The sequence below is a fragment of the Xiphophorus maculatus genome, chromosome 2 (genome assembly GCF_002775205.1).
Source record: "Xiphophorus maculatus strain JP 163 A chromosome 2, X_maculatus-5.0-male, whole genome shotgun sequence".
NCBI lineage: Eukaryota > Metazoa > Chordata > Actinopteri > Cyprinodontiformes > Poeciliidae > Xiphophorus > Xiphophorus maculatus.
Genome location: NC_036444.1, coordinates 14,483,973 through 14,500,527, shown reverse-complemented (window position 1 = coordinate 14,500,527; position 16,555 = coordinate 14,483,973). Strand labels below are relative to the sequence as shown.

Below are 16,555 nucleotides of genomic sequence, written 5' to 3'. Positions count from 1 at the left end.
TTCTCCACCCTGTCTCCATGGGAGGTGTGCGCTCACAGCTGTGACTTCACAGACACCTCCGGGAATCAACGCTGGACTGACTCCCAGCAGAAATTCTTTCCACAGCAAATTAAGCTTTTGATAATCACTTAATTACTGAGATAAATCAGCAGCTGCAGCACACATAGACTTTCAAATACCTGTAGGGCTGCTCATAAGAGTCGTATCCTTGAGAATCTTTCTCATTATTGCTCACGCAGGACTGCAGGTGTCCCGAGCTTCTCTGAGCCATCTCCGTCATCCACATTATCTGCACTTGTATCTTGCATGTCTTGAGTCTGTCTTATCACTCAGCTGCTCTCCACTTTGCATAATTCCCCTCATGTCTGCGTTAGTGATGACAGGTGTCGAATCCAATCTGGCGCAGCTTTACAGCACAGGTAAGCCTCCTCAGCCTCCCTGGCTTATCTCTGCGCTGTCAGCTGTGATATATCATGAGAAATGGCCAGTAACTGACAGAACTCGGGTTTTCACCGCATTGACTATCAGTTATCAGGCAGTACTTGGTGCATCCCAGCAGGCACCCCTTTCCTGACAGGCTGCAGTAATAACAGCATAGCTGCTTTATCAGACTAGGCCCACACTAAAACTGCTGCAGATGGAATTGTTTAATAGGCAGAAAGTTTTTTTGGCTTTCTGTTGTTTTATCATTTTATTATCATCGCTCTCCCTGCTCTTGGTTGATGTCACATTGAGTGGATCTAGGGGGATCTTGTACATTAATAACTCATGAGAGGATGTGAGGGAAGGATGCTGATGTGTATGGAGGGAGGAGGAGATGCGCCTCGGCGAAGTACTGCTTCTATTTCAGTCAACTGTGGTGCTGAGCTTAGTAAGCACTGTGATTCATCGTTTTGTTATTCAAACCTGCTGGAGAGTTTTTCTTCATTGGTTCTTCTGAGGCTGTTCTAATGAATGTGTCTCCATTAAATCTAAATGAGAGAAAAAAGTCTGGATTTTATGAAAGCCAGTACTGTGTAGAAAGTGACCTTGGCCCTGAGTCCTATACCTCATTTGAGACTTGCTTCTGGAGAAAGGATGAACGCCGTTCTACTTGGTTTTATAGCTACTGTTTATTATGTTCTTTGACCTCTCAGGATAATAAGTTACACAGTACCATTTTAACTCTGATATTTTATGGTATCAGTTAGAGTGCCTTGATACCATTACCCCTTGAACCCTTTCACATTTTTATGGTACAACCTCAGACTCTTTATGTAATTTAATGGGACTGTATGTGACAGACCAACTCAAGGTAGTGCCGTAATTAGGAAGTAAAAATAAAAGCATACATGGTTTTCAGTTCAAAGAACTAAAACCAATGTTTTTTCCACTTCACAATTATGCTCTACTTTGTGTTGGCATGTCACAGAAAATCCCTGTAAAATACAATGAAATATGTGGTTATTATATGGTAAAATGTGAAAAAGTTCAAGGAGTGTTTGGTTAGTTTTGAAAAACACTCTAACTGCTTAGTTATATAATTCTTTGGAATAAGCCTCTCAGTCTCCTTCGTGTCTCAGGATGTTATTTTCAAAGGTGCCCATTTGTCCTCGCTGCATATGCTGGTATTGATTACATTTCAGTCGTGTCTGCAGTCCCCTGACCTTTTCCATGTCCCTCAGCTCCTCACATTTCCTCTGCTACATTATTGTGCTGTTGAGGTCAGCAAAACCTGACTTTACTCATGACGCGCCTAATGTCGAAATTATTACCATCATCTGTTACATGACAGAAAGTCAATGCAGTTAAATTGCTCTCCTGCTTTTGGTGTTTCAGCATGAACCTGACCTGGAGGGACATGCAGCACCTGGTGGTGAGGACGTCGTTACCCGGGCACCTTATCGCCGGAGACTGGAAGACCAATGGAGTGGGACGCATTGGTATATACTGATTATTTTCTGTCGTCCAAATAAAGCACAGATGATATCTTATAATTGGGGATTATTTTTATCCCTCTCTGCTGCATGTGTATATGTCATTTTTGTACAAAGAAAAATCTATTAAGTCTCCCAAACATATTACTTGTTTGGCAATAACAATCTCTCTCTGCAGAGCCAAAGCATTACAGTCATTATAGCCCATCTGAGATTAAATTGCAGATGGGGTTTCTTTTTCCAGTATTTCACAAACCACTAGCAGCTGTGGCTCCGGAGGTAGAGCCAGGGTTCTAAAAATCACAGATTTTTCATCACAATCTACAACTCCTCACATGCTGCAGTGTCCCTGAGAAACACAAGGTGCCTATAAAACACATTTATAAAATGTATGACTGCTTCCTGTAGCAAATAAACATTTCCTCTATAAAGTGTAGAATGCTTTTAAAATTTATCTATCGTTCTTCAATTTGTTTTTGATTTTTTTAATCACTACAATGCACTTTAATAATATAATATGTTTTAACAAAGAAAAGTGTTGCCAAAGATTCTGAATTAAATTTAGGTCTGAACTTTCAGTGGGTAATTTCAACACAATATGTTTTAATCTAGTTATTTATTCCATTGTAGCTCTTGCTGTGTTTTCAGGGTTATTTCAAATTATTTTGCGGGGGGTTTATGTTGTTGTGTCATACTACTGCAAAGCACTTAGTGATTTGTATATCTTGAAAGGTGATGCATACATAGATTTTACTTACTCACTTGCTTCACATGTAGAAAACCCCCCAAATATCCGGTGGGTGGGTGTGGGGGCGAACATATTGATGAACATCTGATAGTGATGATAGTTTTGCAGCACAGATAGCCCTATGGAATATAAGTGAAAAAGTTCCATTGTGGTCATATTTACTTCAATATGCTTGTGGGAAAATGCAAATGAGACTTTTCTATGTCTTTCTTTAACTAACCACTTACCACTCAACCTGTAAATTTTATCTGCCATTATTTATCTATAATCCATTCCCTAACATTCTTGTATATTCTGTATAATCTGTGCATATAGCTCCCATATTTATATTTATACACAATATCTATGTCTCTTGCTATAACCCCTTATAGTCCATACATACATAGTCTTGTATATCCGTAAATAAATATTTATATCTCGTAGAGCACTTCTGGATAGATGCAAACTACATCTCGTTGCTTGTACTTGTGACAGTGCAATGACAATAAAGTTGAATTCTATTCAATTCTATTCTCTTCCATAAAACTTGGTTTTGTAGAATCGGCATCCACTTCTTGTCATCTGATTCTTCCACCTGAGCTGTGGATCTCTCCAGCTCCTCCAGGGTCACCCTATGCCTTTTGGTCGCTTCTAATTAATGCTCTTCTTGCTCCGCCATTCAGCTTTATTGGATGTGCCATGCACTTATTTTTAGGATGATATATTAGATTGGTATCCTTGTGACAGTATACTACAATTTAACCTTGCTTTAAAGTTCCTGACAACTTTAGCCCTGAACATCATGACCTGTCTTCACGTTGCTGTTTGTTCATTAACGCTCATTTATTTCACTACTTTAAATTCACTAAGGGAAAACATAAACTGATTTTTTCATGCCTTTATTTCTGTTAGTTTGTTTTCCCACTTACGGCTAACAAAAACACAACACTTAAGATTACAACATTACATCAGACCAATAAAAAAAATTAACACAGAAATGTGAACTTGAAGAAGAGCATGTTCAATACTTTTAGACATAAAAGGTTATTTTCAAAAATAACTTTTAATCTGACAAATGACTCTCACCAGAACACGTTTTAGTATATTGAATAAGGCCGTAAACTTTAAAGGTGAGCACAGGTTAACTGTTTACTAATTAGCTTACTTCTGAAGATAGTTTGGTAACACTTCTTTTTGTTTAGGCTGACATGACAAAATGTGGTAAATGTAGTATGAATTCATTTGCAAGACATAAATAAAGTCATCTGGTCATAAGCAAATTAAATGATATTAGTTGCAAAACACATGCAACCCATATAATTTTGTAAACAAAGATAAAATCTGAATGGAAAAGCCTAGTGTGGAATGCTAAAAACATCCTGTAATTTTATCACTTGTAGCACCATCTTCAGTAGCTGATTATTATGTAGAGCTTTTAACATCCTGTCCCCATTTTTGGGCAAAACCAGTTTAGATCAGCCCCCGCTGATATAAACCTTCTGAAGTGTTTGTGCTAATGTGCTCTATTTGGTGTAGATTATGTCCCAACTTTGATCTCAAGTATCCAAAGGCCATTGCAACAAGAATCATTCAGCAGCAGCAATTCTCTTTGCATACTGCTGACGTCTTTCTGCCTTGAGATTGTACTTGCCCGAACCCACCAGACCAGCAAAATGCAAATGATCCTGCTTTTATAGATAAGATCACACCTACCGGTGGTCAATAATCAAGTGTTTTAATTAACAATGCCTGGCTGCTATATTTCCTCTTAATTCCTATAAGGGCAGCAAAGTTGTACCAAACCAGACTAGATCCTCTTTATGGCTGGAGAATATAAAAGAGAATGTATTATGTATTTTACATTTTTAATGTTTTTGTACTTCCATTTGGGTTTCCACTGCTTCTAAAAATAGCCCAAGCATTTACAAAAAAAAAAAAAAACATCCAGTTGTTTTTAGCAATAAATTTAAAGTTTTTTGATGTCTGGAAAGTTATCTATTTCAAAAACCTTTGGAATGTAACGTCACAAATCGGCAGCCGCTGCCCCTCACCTAGCAACCCCATCAAAGCCTAGTCCGTTACCTAGCAACCCCTACAAAGCCCAAAGAATGTCATAAACATGTTTCATATAGCCCATAGAACTATCCTAACCTGTTCAAGGAAGCACAATAGCTCACCTTTAAAGTTAAAAGAGGGTGTACTTTCCATGACCACTTTGGCTTTCCCCATCAACTCTGCTTCTTTCAAAATGTTCAGGGAAGTACACACCATGTTTACCAGTAGGAAAATGTTGTGGACATTTGTGGAAAGAGGCACTAAAAAGGCTTTCACACAACAAAAGCCAGCTTCTTATGTCACCCTCAGTAGTATCTTTAATGCTCGGCTCCAGCACACAAAACTGTCTGTCCATGTCTTGTGAGGAACGGGATGTGTTTGTTTACTTTGGCTGTTATTCTCCTGCCAGTGTCTGTCAATCACACACACACAACATTCAAGCAGCTCCGATAAAAGAAAATGTTCTCATGTCTCCCTAAAGATCTTTTGCATTTATTAAAAGGGCATACTTGTATTATTGGTGACTGCAGAAAGGGAAAAGTAGCTGGATAGTGCTGTTAAAGATCGGCGGGGCATTTTAGGGATTTTAGAGAGTCTTCTGAATTAAAGCTCAAAATTGTGTTTCTGAAAAGGTGTTCTGAAGCTGTAGCCTATATCATTCTCTCAATGTCACTGTTGTCCATCTATTCTCTTTTTTCCTCAGTGAGTCATTCGTATGGCTATGGCTTACTAGATGCAGGCGCTATGGTGAGTTTGGCACAGAACTGGACGACAGTGGAACCACAGCACCAATGTGTTCTGACAATGCTTACAGAACCAAGGTTAGATTCTCTCTTGTGTGTGTGTGTGGGGGGGGGGAGGATATTTAAGCATTTCATGTTGTAAGGTCTATTTTTCCAACACATACTACATTTCTGAGGACCCATTGCTCCAGGTCCCACAAGAAGAGGTGCTGTGTTTGGGTTAAACTTAGTGTAGGTTAGGTTAGGTTTAGGGTTGGGCATTTACTGGTTAGGAATAGTATAGGGTAAGGGCTAGGCTATTCAGTTATTGGTTTACTTCATAAGTAATAGAAATATAGTACACAAAGCCCTGCTAACTGTTTATGTTTATCTTTTTAATGATTCCATGCACACATAGTTGATTTGTTTAACCTAGTTGTCTACTAGGACGTATTTGACAACTTTCTGTTTTGCTGACAAGCTTTCTGGAGATGCTGATGTCACTTTTCAGCAAAACTTGGCACCTACCCACTCTACCTAAAGTACAAAGTACTTACACCTGCTTTAATGGCTGTGTTACCATGGTGTTTGTTTCACTGAATAACTGACCTGACCTAAACCCCAAATCTATCCAGTGCACTCAATTCTAACTTTAGACAAAATTTAGTTTTTTCATCAGCTGTAATCCATAATCAACTAAATTAACAGAAATAATCTCTTTGCATGTATCTGTCTGTGTATTAAATCTACCTAATATGAATTTAATCAAATTTACTTTTCAAATATATTTGAGCTTGCAAGTAAAGCTTAACACAATACCTGTTTAAAAACAAAGCCTGAAAATTTACAGTAGAACTGAATGTGAAGTTGCTTGGTCTTGCGTGATAAATAAACATTACCATGTGGATAAAAGTTATGTAACAGCATATAAGATTCAGGTTTTCTCTTATTTTCAAAATTTTAGAACCACTGGAAATGGTGGATCCTACAACTGAGGAAAACAGTTTTTGGCTTCCTGTGGGAGGAAGATGTGTGTGTGCACAGCAGAGGGTTTTAGTTTTATTAAATCCATTCGCTGGCTCCTCATCCCTCCCAGCATCTGCCCTGAGGCCGTTGAAGACGTTTAGATTCTTAGCACAGTGTGATTGCCTGTGTCCGTTTTCTGCAGACACACAACATTAACCACTCTCCGCTCCTCTCGACAACCCTGCAGAGACATCGGGAACAAGCTGGTGTTCAGCAAGAGCGTTGATGCCTGCTGGGGGCGACCGGAGTATGTCCGATCTCTGGAGCACGCTCAGGCTCGCCTCAGTCTTTCTCATAACCAGCGAGGAAAATTGGCCATTCATCTCATCAGCCCACTGGGAACACGTTCCACCCTGCTGTTCCCAAGGTACACAGTTAAACGCGGCTCTTCTGATGCCGCTTCATGACGTAAACCCTTCTCTTTTAGACAGACTCAATGTGTGGCCGTGCGCGTGTGTGTGTTTGCTTTATACCGGGCTGTATTCAGCGATTCCCACACACAATAAAAAAGAAAAAAGAAAATAAGTTTTCTCTTGTTGTCTATTAAGGCCCAATGACTATTCTTCGGAGGGGTTCAATGACTGGGCCTTTATGACCACCCACTCGTGGGATGAGGACCCACAGGGAGAGTGGACCCTAGAGATAGAAAACGTTGCATCTAATGGACGTGACTATGGTAAATCGCTCATTATCATTAATCTGTATACATTATTTCAAAACCACAGTGATGTCAGCATCAGCTGCCCCCTCGCCAACTCCAATCTCACTGCATGTTTTCATGCTTCATTTAAAAGGCCTTTTCAGTGCCTCTTTTATTCCTCGTCTAATGACAGGGTGTGTAATTTTTTTTGCTGTCCAGAGGAGAGCCTCTCAGAAGCACATCCAGATTAAAAGTCGACAGCCGTTACAAGAAAATATCTTACAGCTTTTTAATCAGAACCTCTGAACAAGGTTTTCATTTCCAACATTGGAGGCTGCTTTTTTTTTTTTTTTTTAGCTCAGAATCCAGCTTATGGTTGAGGAGAGTTAACATCTCTGTGTTTATCCTGTGGTTCTGTTTACTCAGAGCTGCAGAAGAAATGAAATGGGAGTACTTTCTCTTCCTCTGCTGGTGTCGATCCTCCTCCTGAGTTGTGTTTGGCCCCGCTCGCATCACTTGTTTCCTCTCCTTCCACCCCCACATCCTCTTCTCAGCCAGTTCACTCTGTTCCCCCACTGAGAGCTGCTAACTTGATATTTACCTCCATCTCATTTTGAACTCCTCACTTCTTTGTTTCCCTCTCACAGGTGTATTGAGTCAGTTCACCCTCACCCTGTGGGGCACCGGCCCCAGCGTTGTTAACCCCTCGTCGCCCGACTTCCCTCGACCTTCCAACAACAGCTGCAAGACCTTCGATGCCCAGCAGATCTGTATTGGTGAGAACACTCTGCCTCCACTGACACACAGAATTTAAATTGGATCATAGAACATGTTTCAAAAATATCCATGCATTTCTTTACTCTAGAAAGTGAACTTGAAAATAATTTATTGGGCTTTTGTGATGGAGCAATACAGAGTGGACCATAAGTGCCAAGTGGAAGAAAAATAGTGTATGTAGTTTTCAAAGTATGCACATGTATTCTCTCCCCTTTTTTCTGATACCACTTAATAAATTCCAGAGAAATAAGTTGCCTTCAGAAGTCATGGAGCTAGTAAATAGTGTCCACCTTGATGTAATTTACTCTGACTGTAAGTCCAGCTGAAAACATTAGTGAACAAACAGCTTCATGAGGACCGACCGAGGGAGGCCAAGAAATATAAACTTTGAACATTTAATGTAACAAACGCAGTGCTGCAAAACTGAAAACCTGAGATGTAGCCTCAACTGAAACTGACGGGCAAGTAGAAGAATAAGCAGAAAAGATGGATCAGGTGAGAGAGTATGTTGACAGGACAACTATGAGCTCTGCCCTTCATAAATCTGGCAAGAAGAAATTATAAGAAGTTATGATTTCAGTTTGCCACATTGTAGACGGCACTGCAGACATGAGGAAGGAGGAACCTTAAATATAAATTTTATTCATTGCCCTGAAAATATGACCAAAGTCCAGGGTGAAATCTAAAACAAAATACATGGGGAGTCTTGAAAATACACATTCACTGACCCTTTCCTCCACTGAGATCTGAGCTTAAACTTATACTATAAATGTTCTTCAAAAATTACCAGCAAACATAATTCAGCATCTACATATGTAAACTCCCACAGAAACAAAAAATATGGTCTGAAAACAATATCACTAATTTTTTTTCCACTTCGAAGTTCATGATTTTAACATGACATAACATGGAAAAGTTTAAGGGATGTAAAGACATTACTCTGATAATGCCTTGTCTCAGTATTGTTGTCTGTTATGAAACAGGCCTCAGGTCTGCATGTGTTGGGCGTCGTGGCGTCTGTAACGCAAATGTTGTGAATACAGATTAGGCGTTCACAGCCCCCCTTGTGCATCTGTTTATTTGTGCACCATAAATTAGCACGTTGCCATATGTCATACAAGCGTGTTGGGCATAGTGGGAACAGCAGGTGAAAATAAAACCACAATAATGCAAGAGCTTCCGACAATCTCAACAGAGACACACAAGGTCAGAAATGTTTTTTTTTCCCCTTTGATCCGTCAGACTCTCTCCTTAATCATTCAGATTAAATCTGCTCTCACTGCTAATCCTTTCATTCACACACCCCCAGTTTCCTAATGACTTCCCAGACACGAAATCCAGAACTGCCAGAAATTAAGCTAAATATATGAGAGGAAGAGACAGAAAAGAGACATTTTCTGTCAGCGCCAGAAGATAGTTACAGTTGGGAAGATTTCTGGAAAATTTGAAAAATATCTAGGCACTGCTAAAGGAGTAATTGTCTTGAGATGATTGATAAAATAGATGCTCCCAGCACTGTATGAAGACAAATAAAGTATTCTCTAATCTTGTTTTACACTTTTTTTTTTTAATTTAGGTGAAATAAACTTAAATTCTGATCTACTACACGAGATTCTTCTTATAAATGTTCTCATTTAGGGATGGAGGACAATCAACAAGGGTTTAAATAACAACAGCAGCCCACAGAAAGCTAAGAAAGCCCAGAGGCTGTGTTACGGATATATTGTATCTGCTGCTGCATCCATCCACTGATTTCACCTTATCTCAAATTGGGTCACAAGAATAACAGGTCCAGGAGGGACACTCAGGCCTCCCTCGGGAGAGTTCAGGGTCTGCAGCCAGAAGATCTAATCTATCTTAGTCAAAATGGCATAAAGTTGAGAAACGACCTCTTCACACTGTTTAATCAGAGCTTTAACTTCAGCATCTTGTTCCCTCTTGATTCGTGGAACGTCCAGAGACTTGAACCCAACTACGTTTGCGCTCCGATGTCCAGAATGTTTTAGAAACTGCAGGAAAAATATAAAATTGAGCCTGGAAAATGAAGAACTTGCAGGAAGCTTGTTGCTGACCACAACAGACCAGAGCAGCTTTCATATTAGTGCAAACGAGGCTTCTCCGCTTCAGGCACTATCTGTCCTCTGACCTACAGGGAGCAGTCTACTGTTTGGTGTTTTCATTGTGTTAGTGTAAAATATGATTGTATTTTATTTTTCTCTCATTTGTATTCCATGCAGTGATTCTTTTATTTTACCAAGAAAAAAAACTAATGACCTCAGAAGTTTAATTTATTAAAGCAATGATCATCAAACACATGAGATCACAGTAAAATTGATTAGCTAAGAGCAACAAACACATTAGATGACGGTTCCTGATGATCATCACTACAGCATTTAAAAACATCCTCGTCTTGGTCAGCCGTTTGAAGATCATCTTTTTAAGCCAGATGTTTTGAACAGATGACGTTTATGTTCTTAATCTCACTAGAAGATTACATCTGATGGAGGCTTGAGGGTATTAAATCATTCATCATGTCCATTCAGTTTAAATAAGGCTCAGCTTCTTCAGACAGAATTTAACTTTAATTAAAAATGGAGAAATTAACTTTACAAGAGAAAGCTTGGAAACGGACTGAGCTGACTCCACTGACATGTTGAAATCTTTCTAAGCTGATTATACTTAAACTTCTCATTCATTTATATAACTAACAGAATGTTAATGTAAATAAATGTACCTACTCTACTTCTGGATGTTTTGTTCGTACTAGATCATTCAGAGCACACTATATGTTTCCAATTTCTTCTTATTGTGTTTTTCAATTAAGACACTTGAAAAGGATGTAATATTCAGTAAGCACAGTTACTCGCTCTTACGTCAGTGGCTGGCTGTGGCTAAGACATATTGACAACCTAACAAACTGTGTAGGCGAGGGGGGGAAATATTTGTGTTTCAAGGTAAAACCAGTATGATAAAGGAGGTTTTCAGGAACATTCTCAGAAATTCTTTTAGAACGTTTCTGCTAAATGGATTGAAAGAATCTCCTCTTTGACATTGTGATTACTGGAGCTTGTGTAATGAACATAGCGGCTCATTGAGGCATTAAACCACACCACTGGTGCAACAGTGTTAACATGACAGATATGTTATACAAAAAAAAATCTACTTTGAATTAGCAGCTTGTACTGGGGACAATTTTAGATCCTCTTTTTATTTTATGTTGGGTTTTTTTTGACACAAAAAACAACATAGTATCACAATCTGACACATGAGGTGTTATTGCATTAAGGTGATTCTTTAATATCATAACTGTCTGTCAAGAACACATTAACCTCATAGACATCAACTGGTGCATTCCTGTGTTTCAATTTTCTTAAAAATATTACTGATTGTTGTTCATGTACCATTGCTGTTTAATTAATTTTCCTTCTGAAAAATCTGTAAATGCAGTTTATATTTAGAGAATATTGAATATGATTATTGTGAAGCAGCACATTTACACAACATAATGTTATTACTCTTGCCAATTGTATTTGTTTGAGGCTCTAATAGGCTGATAGACTAGCCCTAACCCTTACCCTAAGATACAACATGATGATAATTATTTTTGTAGTTAGTTTTTTATCACAATAAATACATCAAATATTGTCACTATTGCAGATCCCTGGTTTTCAGCTGATATCTCTTTGGCAAACACTGTTGGTCCAGAAATATTTTAGGTGCCGGATTTTGTCATCCAGTTTTTTTTTTGTTTTGTTTTGTTTTGACAGATTCAGCTTAAGAAATGGAAACATATTTGGTTTTGTTTGTGACAGGCTGCTGGGAACAAACTGCATGGTCAGGCTGGAATTAAATGAGAAAAAAAATATTCATCCAGTTTTAAATGAAAATCTTTAAATGACCTTCAGCAGAATAAGAAGATATAAATTAAACGGAAAATTGTAGCTTATGTAGCTTAAGTCTTTTAACAATTATCTGTAGTTTTTTTTCCCCTTTAACTAGCAAAAAAATATTTAATTAAGATTAACTAAGGCAAAATTTTAGATTTTCTTTATTTTCTAGTAGCAAAAGATATTTTGATTAATGTTCATACGTCAAACAGTCTCATAAATTCTCAGAATCAGCCTGAAAGCTGAAAACATTTCATTTCCAGTCAGCTCTGGACATCACACTAAAATAAATCACGTTGAAATTTCTGTGTATTTCTCAGGATTCATGGTTAATTTCAATTCAACATGAAATCTGACAGTTAATTAAGAAACACACAGATAACAACAAAGTGTCAAATAACAAACAAGCTATTTAAAAGGAGTACTTCTGGCCAACACACTACAGATTGAAGAATTAATATTTAACAGGGAAACAGAAACTAAAATCAACAATTAAAACTGATTCAGAGTCTTACCATTAGATAATTCTGAACTCTTAATATTTAATGTTGATCTAGGGGGGAAAGATGGAAGCGTGATAGAATCAAAATCCCAGGATCGCCTTCATGACTCCCCAATTTTGTCGACAGCAACAGTAGAAAAAACAGAGTGCCTTATTTGAGACCCAACTAACTGTTTTGCCGGCTCCTGCTGAAGCAGCCCGGGTCTCCGCGGACCTGCAGTCCTGGTGGCAGTCTCTCCGTTTGGCTGTTGGAGGTGTCTTGGCACAAACTGCAGTCCTTGCATACTGGGAGCAGAAGGTCAGAATAAAACTGCAAGACGTGCACTATTGCCTGGTTCTGCTCCAAGGATGGCAGGTGGCGTTCTCCCTTCTGGCACCGGGGGACAGTTGCCTGGATGGTCCAAACTTTGGGTCACACTGGAACTGGAGGCTGATGCAATGAAGAATGCAGCTTATAATAAAGCACTGTGTTAAGCTGAGCGTGTTCCACACTGTGTGGGGAAACTTTTAATCTTTTACCAGTTTTACACAAAACTGCATACAAAATTATAAAAAAAAAGGTATGATGTGGACAAAAAAAACATTTAATGCAGCCAATGTGAGGGAATGGGCGATCAATTCCTTTGAGTCCAGGAGAAAGCCTTCTGGTTATTAGTGTCCTGAGTTCACCTGCAGGGTTGATGTAGTTGGTGGGAGATGATTAACCAATCAGATGGCTTCATGTGTGGAACAGCTTTCAGACAAAAACATCTTGGCAAGATCATATTTAGAGATGCTGGGCCGACAACTGCAGCAGAGTTTGTTTTGACAGAATCTCTGGTCCTTTGAGACAGCTTTCTAGGTTAATGTTCACATTACCTGTTAAAACACTACAGTGATGGAGTTGTGTATTTTTCACTGTGTTGTTTTTTAAGTTTGTTTTTTTTTATTTTATTCCTTGATCTTTATTTGTCCTCTTCCAGAGTGTAGCCCAGGCTTCTCCCTCTTCCTCCAGGGCTGTGTGAAGTTTTGCCCCCCAGGCTTCACGTCAGGCCCACAACTGCTCAACCTCTCCCTGGAAAACTGGGTGGACTTGTCCTCTGTTCAGGCCTGCCTGTCTTGCCACCCATCCTGCCTCACCTGCTCAGGCTCTGGATCTACAGACTGCCTTTCCTGTCCAACTCACAGCCACCTAGTCTTCACCTCCTGCCTGCACCAGAACCAGGTCCAGAGGAAATCCCCCCTTACCGGAGGACTGCAGGGTGAAGAAGATGAGCCGGAGGTGAAGACACCAGCAGCAGCGGTGGCGGGAGCAGACATGAACAGCGGATCAACTGAAGAACCGCCAGGACTCAGTGCTGCTCCGCCCTCTCAGCTTCCTGTCGTCGTGGCGGTTCTCAGCTGTGCCTTGATCCTGGCTGCCTTCGTTGGGGTCTTCTTCTTGCTTCAGGTGCGCTCAGGAGACGCCGCTTTGACCTGGAGGACCAAACTGCCCTCTGTGTTTTCAGACACCAGGAGGACTCGGCTGGGCCTTGGCTTGGGCTTCCAGCGGGGGCGGGAGAGGAAGGCTCGGATATGCTACAAGGGGATCCCCACTGTGTGGGCAGACGAGGACACCATCGCCTGTGAGTCTGAATCAGACAGCGAGGAAGTGGACGGTCAGAGCGAGAGGACAGCTTTTATCAAGACGCAGAGCTTGATGTAGCTGGATCAGCTTCAGTCGCCGCGGTTTCTCACACCGTGGCGTGGAGGGTGTGAGATCTGACTGTGCAGAGGTGATACATGAAGGAGAAACACAGGCCTTACTGTCCCATCAGCACTACATCCTAATGCATTACCTATTTATTTACCTTTTAATCATTTAAGTGATTTCATTGATCACTTATGTTATCTGTTATATCCATTATGTCCTTAATTCTGTCACCAATACAGTGTGTTGCAAAAGTTTAAAAAAAATGTCCATGTTGTCTGGTAAAAGCACCAACTTCAGTGTATTTCACTGGGATGTTTATGTGATAGACCAAAAGGTGGCATATATGTGTGACATGAAGTTAAGAGGGTACATATTTATATTTTACAAATAAAATACCTGAAAGGTATGAAGTACACCTGCACTACTCAGCTCCCAGACTACTTAGTGAAACCAAAGTCTGCTGAAATTACAGCTCAGTTTTATGGGGTGTGTCATCTTTCAAAGATCAACCTTTATTTCTCTCCATTTTGTTTTCACATCAACACTGATCAGCTTTCCTGTCCCTTTACGATGTAAAAGATCCCCTCAGCATGATAATACCTCCGTAATGTTGTCACGGAGAGGGTCAGGGTTTTTTTTTATCACACATAGTATTTTTCTTGTAGGCCAGAACCTTACATTGTTGCCTTATCTGACCTTTGTGGTTTCACAAAGTAGTTTGGGAGTACATGGTTTTTGTCCTCTCTCTGCACAGTGTTTTGCAACCTTTAAATTGGACTTTTAATGGCTTTCCCTCTACAACATTTTTCTCATCAGATTTCCTCTGTTAGGGCCAGATTTTCTAAAGGCATAATTAACAATTGTCCTGTCAACAGATTTACTAATAATGTAACTTTTAAAGCCAATGGTTTGCACTATAAACGGTGGCTTAAATACTAATGGACACCACACTGCATGCTTAAAAGTTTATTTGTAAGGGAAAAAAATTAAGCCATCTACAATTTATCCCCCAATTCATAGTTGTCCACAGTTCTCTGTTGGTTTATCATATAAAATCCCATTAAAAATATATGAAAGTATGAGGCAAAATTGGGAAAAGTTTAAGGGGTATGAATACTTTTGCAATGCATTGTATGAGGTGTTATGCAAATGTAACCATTCTAACCACTTCATCCATGGAGGACCCACATTTGGGGGCAATAGCAGTGGTTCCAAGAAACTCCAGGGGTCAAATTCAGTGCAGTTTGCTATGAAGAAAGCAGCAAGGAGGCAAAATGTACTTCATGTCATATAAGCTCTCTCCATGCTAAACGTCTTCCTACGTAAAAGCACATATTTTGGGTCCTGCATACCATCCTTGCATAACTATTCCAGAGCCACACGTAGGAACAGCAGGCTGGGATCTGTGTAGAATTATCATAACTTACTGGTAAGAAAAAATAAATAATAATAAAAAATATATATAGATGAAACCTTTTAAACCACCAAGCTCATTACTTTATCAAGCACACATCTCATGGATCACAAAATCCAAGCCGAGCTTTGATACATTTTCGTTTCGTATATATATTTATTTCCTGGCAGATTGCAGAGCGGGGAGTTAGGAGGTTTGCTTGCTGTTCATTAATAGTTGCAAAACTTTAATTTGAAGATTTCTTGGGCACAGTGGGACGCCATGATAAAACATCCCTCTGGCTGTTTGAGCAGAAAAATGTGGAGGATGTTCCATTCTCGGTCGAGCTACAGTAGGAACACATATCTGATGTATCACTCAGAAAAACTTACTGACTCGTAGATATTCAGTTTTTTTTTTCTTTCTGTCTTTAATGACTTTATGAAATCAGTTAGCCTACAGCTGCTTGGCCGACCTTTCGCCGCTCTGTCCCAATCGGTTGCTGCTGGTAAGAAATATGATCATTTTCTTCTCATTTTCCCCACAGAGCACGCGGTATATTGATTTTGGGGGGCTGCTCTGCCAGAACATTTTCATCAAGGTGAAGTTCTCTCCCTTTCTATTGTCAGCTCCATACATTAAACAGGCATCCACATGCTTTATTTCCCATTTGTGTAGATTTAGCTCTACACAGGCTGAATCAAAGCCTTTGGATCTAAAGGCTGGAATAATTGCAGTAACTGAAAAAGGAGATAGCTTGTATTGCTTTTTCTATGTGTGTTTTATAGCTCTTTTTTTATTCAACTAATAATGGTTGTTTAAAGTTGTGGAGACGAGTTTCATGCTGGATTAAAAAGATTTTGGCTGTTGCGTAAATGCGACTCGAGTTTGTTTTTACTGCCAGCTTTTAAAACTTTAAGGGTTTCGGGCGGCTGAAATTCTTCCCTGGATGCGCCAAACGCCACACAAGAGAGCAGATGGTTCATCACTTCTTTATTGCCGTACGCCACTGTTGCAAATGTGTTTCCTTCACTCGGAGCGTCAGGCTTTATCTGGGTGCCAGCATTCTGTCTGTGGCATGTATGCAGCTGCAGTGAGCCGTGCTGCCAGAACGCCTTCGAGAAACTGCTCTCTTCAGCTCCAAAACGGGAGGAATTTCTTGGTTTAAATTAATATCTACAGTTGTGTTCAAATAACAGCATTTCAACAACAATGACCGGATCGATCATCGCTTCTGG

At 39.7% G+C, this 16,555-nt stretch overlaps 1 protein-coding gene across 3 annotated transcripts in view; it reads left to right on the top strand.

Annotated features, from left to right (window-relative positions):
- Nucleotides 1-16,193, top strand: part of furin (furin, paired basic amino acid cleaving enzyme) — a 134,450-nt gene extending 118,257 nt beyond the window's left edge. For all 3 annotated transcript variants that reach the window (XM_005802242.2, XM_023348700.1, XM_023348705.1), the window contains exons 11-16: nt 1,819-1,922; nt 5,402-5,519; nt 6,634-6,813; nt 6,995-7,122; nt 7,734-7,862; nt 13,215-16,193. In XM_005802242.2, coding sequence (XP_005802299.1) covers nt 1,819-1,922; nt 5,402-5,519; nt 6,634-6,813; nt 6,995-7,122; nt 7,734-7,862; nt 13,215-13,936 — 1,381 coding nt within the window. In that variant the 3' untranslated portion in view covers nt 13,937-16,193. The remainder of the gene's footprint in view (nt 1-1,818; nt 1,923-5,401; nt 5,520-6,633; nt 6,814-6,994; nt 7,123-7,733; nt 7,863-13,214) is intronic.
- The last annotated feature ends 362 nt before the right edge of the window (nt 16,194-16,555 follow it).